This window comes from Triticum dicoccoides, chromosome 1A (assembly GCF_002162155.2).
Source record: "Triticum dicoccoides isolate Atlit2015 ecotype Zavitan chromosome 1A, WEW_v2.0, whole genome shotgun sequence".
NCBI classification, from domain to species: domain Eukaryota; kingdom Viridiplantae; phylum Streptophyta; class Magnoliopsida; order Poales; family Poaceae; genus Triticum; species Triticum dicoccoides.
Window position 1 is genome coordinate 51,499,614 of NC_041380.1, and position 8,020 is coordinate 51,507,633.

General features: G+C 41.5%; 1 protein-coding gene across 1 annotated transcript; it reads right to left on the reverse strand.

Moving 5' to 3' along the window:
• Positions 1-2,471: 2,471 nt before the first annotated feature.
• LOC119362454 (putative GPI-anchor transamidase) lies at positions 2,472-7,616 on the reverse strand. Its single transcript, XM_037627675.1, has 10 exons — positions 7,168-7,616; positions 6,126-6,167; positions 5,885-6,029; positions 5,151-5,380; positions 4,996-5,053; positions 4,467-4,544; positions 4,272-4,360; positions 3,183-3,264; positions 2,917-3,096; positions 2,472-2,844 (listed from the first exon to the last, which is right to left on the reverse strand). The coding sequence occupies exons 1-10, from the start codon at positions 7,341-7,343 to the stop codon at positions 2,707-2,709; spliced, it is 1,218 nt and encodes a 405-aa protein (XP_037483572.1). The 5' UTR covers positions 7,344-7,616; the 3' UTR covers positions 2,472-2,706.
• Positions 7,617-8,020: the final 404 nt, after the last annotated feature.

Genomic DNA, 8,020 nt, shown 5'->3' on the forward strand with positions numbered 1-8,020 from the left:
CAAACTCACTTCAAACACAAATTTAAACTAGTTCATTGAATAATTCAACAACATACCACATTAACATCATAATATATATAGCATAATTAAACCGTCCATTAACACTACATCGATGTCGAACTAGGTTAATCATTGATATAAAACATAAATAAAACTACACAGTACATAGTTCTACTACTCATCGTCCTTAATGTAATCCGAGAAGTCTGAGTCAAAGGAGGAAACTGGCCTCATTGAGGTTGGGGTTGTCCGACTTCATGGCATCTTGTCCTTGTACTCCTCGTCGCTTAGCTTGTTGAATATCTTCTTGGCTTGGAGGCAGTCAAGCGGTTGACTGTGTGCTCGTCTGCCACTGACTCGAAGAAGGCTTGGTTCTCATTGAGGAGGTTTGAGTCCTCCTCGATGAGCTTGGCCAGCAAGTCGATCGTCATCAGTGCGCTTGGTTGTGCATTGCCTCGGCCTGGTAGATGATACGAATGGTAGGAGGGGCGTGACCGGCCACAACAGCCACATTGGTGGGGAGGTTAAGTTTCGCTCGTGGCCCGAAGAAGTGACACACGACGGCGGTGTAAGCGCGTGATGCCTCCTCTGCGGTGGTAAATGTGCCTAGCCACACACGGCTCGTGAAGGCATCGCGGATCTCCGCTGCAGACTTGCCCCACGAACGGCGAGAGACATCGCGGTACTTCGATGACAACGGCAATGCTGATGGCTGTGAAAATGGCGACAAAGCTTAGGGAGACGTCACAGGGGATCGAAGCTGCGGTGGCAAACAAACAACACTTAGGGCGGCAACGTATTCGGGGGAGATGGCTTGGGGACGGCTCGGGAAGGCGGTGCTGGGGTAAAGAGGGTGGTCGGGTCAGCGTGCGGAGTGGTGGCAATGTCGGATAGGCGGCACGGGATCTACTAGAGGCGATGCGGGGTTCAGGAGGGGATGGAGCTAGACCGGCGACCGCAACCTTGAGCTCAAGGAAAGCGGCGACGACCTGATTTGGCAGCAGGAGAAGCTTAAATTGGGAGCGGCGACGGCGAAAATGGGTTTGCGGTGGGATGGGCTAGGTTTCGGGGTGGCAACCCTAGGTTTTTAGCTGGAGCCGAGTCAATCGACCGGCACGCGCGTCGGCACGCCATGAATGCGGGGCGGGAGGAGTCTGCCTACTTTCCATGAAAATGCCCTCTCTTAGAGTAAAAAAATAAGTTAGAGAGCAAATTTTTAAGGGATACAAACCTATATTTGTTCTTTAAGAACTACACATTTGAGGGATCCGCTAGATATCACTTAATCCCTCAAAACAAAAATTTCTCTCTTAAATAACTTTTGAGAGATCTACTAGAGATGATCTAATAGATTTGATGGTAGTTTCAAAGAGTTCAGTACTCCCTCCGATCCATATTATACTTGTCGCAACCCACAAGTAATATGGACCGGAGGCAGTAGTTTAGCTTTTTTCATATAGAGCACCGTTCCGGTCATAGACTTTTCCAACCATGTCAACGTGAAGTCTCGGAGATATTTGTACAGATCAAACCTAGTCTGACACAAAACTGTTAGTTGAAACTACCCTCCGAAGAAAAACAATTCAATGGAAAATTGTCCTTGGTGCCCCTAAAATTGATGGTTAGATTTCTTTGAGTTATACTGCTATTCATCAACCAGCAGTATAAGATACCATAAAGAAAAACCACCAAACTTGTGAGAAATTAGAGATTAAGGTGGTGACAACAACAATTTAAAAATACATAAAAGAACTTGCGGGAAAAAGCTGCACGAAGACGTGATCTTATTATAATACTCCCTCCGTTTTCAAATATAAGTCTTTCTAGAGATTCCACCAAATGACTACATACGGAGCAAAATGAGTGAATTTACACTTTAAAATATGTCTACACACATCCGTATGTTGTATTCCATTTGAAATGTCTAAAAAGACTTATATTTAGGAATGGAGGGAGTATATAAGAAGTGTTATCAGCAGCCGATGGCAACCGTTTTAAGATGTGAATATAGGGGTTATATATACAATTTTCATGAGCAAATAGACTTTAGAGGAGCTATACTCATCTATGCAGATACCAGCGTAAAACTACCCAAGTCGATGCCATGTCTGGCGATCTAGAATGAGAACGTGATGTGTCCAACACTGTAAAAAGGAAGAATAAAACATTTCGAATCACAAACTACAGCTTGAGCCAAATATCCCTTCAAGTGGAAGAAGTAATGATCAGTTCCACACCTTGTACGTGTCAGAAAGGACTGGTCTAAGCATGATCAAAGCTCAAAACTTGGTGCCATCAAATCTATTAGAAACACTAAGCTCTGACATTTGGCTAAAAGAAAGTTCCTCAGAATTTTGGGTTTTGAGTACATATTCTTATCCGTACCTAAATGTTTTCAACTATTATGACGAAATAATCTGACATATATGATATGTGATCCAGAGAACTGTAACAAAAGATGCACAAAAATGTCCACCAAATATAGTTTCTTACGTATCCAAAAAAAGTAGAGCATGCCATACAAAAACTACGCACATCAATTATATTAAAAAACTGACTGGATACTAAGATAAGGTACAAAATACAAAATGTCAGAGCTCCAAAGTATCTCCCTTATTTACACTCTTTTCTATCCTATTCTGTCGGAGTTAGTATGGCCAAGTTTTTTCTGCAAGATGTGTTAACAGCACACTTCAGAGTTCCTTCCTACATTGATAGCCAGGTTGAAATTGCCAACAGTATGCCCATAGTTCCCAGGCCATACATCACAACAACATCAGAATTCTTGCCTTCCAGCTGTTCTAGCAAGGCCTCTGTCCATCCATGCGACCTTAATTGTGCTTCCTGGATGTTGCAATTAACAAAGTATTAGTCTCAAAATTCTATTTCGTTTTTGCAAAATTTACTAAAACTCACTTTCATCTCTTCTATGTCTGATCTTCTTGCACTAGCCTCATCCTCTAACATGACATGGTCAAGTATATCATTTCCGGTAGGAAGGGGGGTTTCTGTGTCATGTGCAGCTAAGAAGCCTGTGTAGGCTGAATCGGTATGGATAGTCTTCATGACTGACCCAAAGAAATTTGTCACTGGGACCTGGTCAAAGACAGAATAGAAGGGGAAAAAGGCTTAGCCATGGACAACAGAGGAGTCATTACAAATAGATATTATTTTGCAATTACCTCGTTTAAGGCACGCTTGTAAAGATCCATTCGATAATATGCAGTAGACAGCAGCATGGAAGGGTCGTATGAGTTGAAAAGACTGGGATATAAAAGACAAGGTTATAACACACCATGATGAGCACTGGATGCTAATGAGGGCCACCCAGCTATATTCTTTTAACAAATATAAGACTGAATCTAGTTGAGTGACATAGCACATAATTTAGAATAGAGGACACAACTGACTCTTAATTCATAAGTGAACACAGAAAACAGTCAGCATTGAATTTAAAGTTCACTGCAATATGATTAGCCCGCAGTTAGAAGCCATGGATTTCAATTATTTTTATGTAAGTTCGAAAGAAAGCATATTGGTTAAATATCACTTTTAGAAATGAATTATATGTTACTGTAAATGACTATCTCCATACTGAAGATCTAACGGAAGTAAACAAGTTATAAACTAGCTGCATGGTAATATTGCACAAACCATTTTTTTATGAAGCATTCGTGTCTGCCTTTTAAGCAAGTGTACTCCTCAGATTGTTGTGGCTGGTTTAAGGCAGACATGCATGGAAGTCATATGGTGTCACATTTTCAGCTAATAGCATTTAGTGGAGCGATCACCAAAGAAATCAAAGCATTGGTGAACAAGAATCTTAAAAGTTCATTAAAGAATATACAAACTATTCTAGTGATCATTTGAAGCTGAACTGGCCAATTTTGCTAAGAAAAACAAAGTCTTCGATTCTTCCTTCTCTCTTTAGATTAAGAAAGGATAAATTAACATCATGTATATAGAGAAAGCACCCAAATGATGCAGACCTTCCTTTCACATCATATTACATAGAAATTCGAAAACTGAACAAGAACATGACCTGTATTAATATAGAAACAGCAAAGCAAATTGCACAGCACACCTAGATCATCACCTGGCAGGACACAACGTTCACACTCAACAAAAAAGAGTAAATGACTATTTTTTTACAGTAATTAGACATCGCAGTAAGAAATAACACGAAGTTCAACACCTTGTCATGCAGATAATAGATGAACTTTCAACCGATATACATAATCCAAGAGAAGAACATGTAAAGTACTATTCACCTGTTCAATGAAGCATTGCTATACATGTTCAGCTTCTCAAAGAAAGCAAGTGTATGGAAGGTAAACCTATCCACAACAGAAACACCAATCTGCCACCAGAAATATTTAACATTAACCAGCTTCGTAACAAGTAGTAATAAGGTATAATAAGTTCGCAAATACTATCTGAAACAACTGTATAGGGCATGTTCTCACGTCTGAGTCAAGATGGTGAGAGTACGAGTTTTCCCCTTTCATGCTGCTACCAATCGCCAAAACGCCAGGTGATTGAAGCTGTATATATTAAACATGTCAGGTACAGTCTTTAGACATAATTTTCAGATATAGAAAAGCCGAGAGGGTGAAGTCTACTCAACCAGAGCAGATCCTTGTCTGAATCTATAATTATGTGAACTATTATTCAAATCATGAAACACAAGTGGTTAGCATACATTTTCACAAAAGGCATATACAGCATTTGCCACTATTATATGCCAAACAGCTATTTCGTGATAAAAAGGTGATGTACGGCAACAACTAATGTTACAAAGTGTATATGGTCATATGGAGAACAAATTCAGAAAGATGAACCTGGAGCTAGTTGTGCGAAAAACAAATAAATAAAAACATCTCTGAACCGTACCCAAAAGGTAAAAATATTGGATGGTTACAAAATGAAATGGATAATATGTATAACAGTAATTCAGTATGTGTCAAGCCAAACTTGTGGCAACTAGAAACAAACCTGTGAAAACAGAGTAGCAGCCTGGCAGGTATCTACCATTATCAACAACTCTTTAAATCTGAAAGGAAGACCAAGGTGAAAAGGTCAGAACCAATGAACCCAGAAATGAAGGAGCGCAAGCCAATATCCAAATGTTGATAATTAAACAATTCAACCTATGCTTCTCCTTCATTTGCTTTACTGCATCTGCTAAATCATGGCTCTGAAGTTCTTCGTTATCTTGGAACTTCAGAAATTCATCCCCACCATGCCCAGTCATGTACAAAAGAATATGGCTTCCTTCATCACTTAAGAGACGCTTTGATCTTGGTACAGCACTCTCATGTCTGCCAGTCAAAACTCGCAAAAAGTTTTCAACTGTAACCTCGTAACCTCGGTAATCAACCTGTCATTAGAAAACCAAAAGAGTAACATCAGCATACCAAGATCAAATATTACTTTTTTTAATACAAATGTCAGATTGCATAGCATTATGAGTGGACAACTTGGATAATTGTCAGCTGCCACCATCCGTAAATGACCTAACTGGCCATATTGAACTGTGTAGAGTGCCTTAAGTATCCATCGTTTTGCAAAATTTGACCATCTTTTAGGAGGCATTGTTTCATGATATTATCAATGGGAAAATCAAGATTGTAGGTACTGCAATATATCGATCATATATGCCTATGGGCATCTACTTGTTCAAAAAGAGGTCAAGTAGTCGTAGTGTGTCATTTACTGTGGGTATGCATGCTTAGATATCATCAACTATTTCGTAGCTTTGGTACCTCATTGGTATCAATGATACATGCACATCATGGGCTTGGGAAGATATTGCACCCTAGGGGTTCTCAAACTACAATGTTATGAATTCAGCAGCAATATTTTCAGAGTAAAAGAGATTCACCTCAACATTGTCACCATAAAGATTAAGCTGGTGGTTCTCATTGTTGAACACTTGGGCAGGGTAATTGTTCCGAGGATTACAAGCCATATCATCCGCCAACATAAGTATTATCCGCTCGTCAGGTATTCCTAATCTCTTAACAGTCCTGGAAAAAGTGGTATATTCATTACTAAGGAATAACCTTACATAGGACAATGATTGACAATTGCATATAATGGCATAACTGTATTAAGTATACTACCTGTACAAAGACAGCGTGTTGGCCATATGTCTATAATTAAACCTGCATAACATTTCAATAATAGGTCAGAATTAAGTGACGACAGGGATAAGCAGCAGAACCCAACATCAACAAGACAACATAAAACACCCGCAAAAAAAAAAACAAGACAACATAAAAGCATAAGCCACATATTCAAATGTTATAGGTATGGGAACTAAACATGCATCTCAAAGGGAGAACTTTTAAAACATTGGCTGGTATTAACACAACTAGAATTGTGCATATGTGCCCTTCTTGGGATTCTTCTTCTGCGTATTCGAGGAAAAACTACAATTGTGCATGTGTTCATACCAAAATGTCTGTCGAAAGACACTTGTGCTCGCTGAACTTACATCATTACAGTCTGGACATTTTAAGCCATCATCATTATTATTACACACCCACAGAGAGAACGAATAAACTCTATTCAATTATTAGTTGTAAAACCACTGAGATCTCCGGTCATACTGATAATCAATGACGTAGCCACCTCCTGGCGACCCTGGGCGGCTTGCCCAGGTTCATCCTGGAACCTTTGTTCAAGCTAAAGCAGGGCAGGAGAAGTCGATAGGGAGCTTCATCGGCAAATGTTCATCAGTACGGTGACCATTAGCCTTGCCCAGGCCCTATGAACAGGCTGGCTCCACCACTGATGACAATATTAAACTATACACAATCAGAAGAATAAAGCACTACAAATGGATCCCAGTCAATGAGAAAAATCAAATCGCTCCGTATTAGTGACATCGATATAATACTTGGCAAACAGGGATGCACAAACTCATGAATACACAGGCGAATGCAATCTACACCAATTGGATCGAGATCCTTGTATGAACCGCGCGCACTTGTCGGCACTTACAGCAACGCCCTTGTTTCTCTAGACCTCTCACTGCTACATTTGGCACACTGAACCTGAACCCACTACAGTTGCATCGATCCACAACAAACGGACGCACAGCTAGGAAGCAACGAACGGCGTGGTGACGGTATGGGGCAGACATGATAGAGGGGGTCTCACCAGAAGCGGGATGTGCAGACGAGCACGGCCCAGTTGTTGTTGTGCACAGCCGCGGGAGACGACGCCGCCGGGGGCGCGGCGGAGGAGAAGGTGAGGAGCACGAGCAGCGATAGCGTCTTGAGGAGGATGAGGAGAGCGGGCCGTGAGGGCCCGGGGTCCCGTCCGGCGAACGCCATGCTCGCCGCCGGAGCAGCGCGCGGGATCAGGAGCTGCCCTGAGCTGACGGCCGGAGGTGGGGCGGAGCAGAGGTGGCGTGGGCGTCGGCGTCGGGTGGGGAAGAGGTGGTAGGCGTCGGTGGTGCCGTAGAGGTCGCGGGGCGGCACGGTGCTACCGGCGGCGACGTGACGCAGGCTACCCGATGCCGGGATCCATGGAGGAGGTGGCGGCGGCAGATCCGCTAACGTGGTGAAGCAAAGTCACTCGGCCACAGTTGCCTGACTTTTGTTTCACAACCGTTGGATCAGAAATGAAAGGAGCAGATTGCCTGTGGCACTAAATCTGAGTCCGACGGTGTGGACGAATCCGCACTGCGTCATGGGCAGCTGCGCTACGAGTGCGAGTCCTGCGCAAAAAAAAAGTGAAACCTGTTTTTTGAAATTGTGTAAACCTCTAACATTTTTTTAATTATATGAATTGTGTAAACCTCTAACATTTCTTTTAGTTATATGAATTTTGTAAACCTCTAACATTTTTTAATTATATGAAATGGGTTAATATTTATGTTCGAAATGAGTGATTTTTCAATTTACTAGAATGACTGATTTTTTAAATAAGAAAATCTGTTTTTTAATAAGTGAATATGTTTTTTTATATTAGACAAATCGGTTTTTTGAGAAGAGCGGTTGTTTTTTAG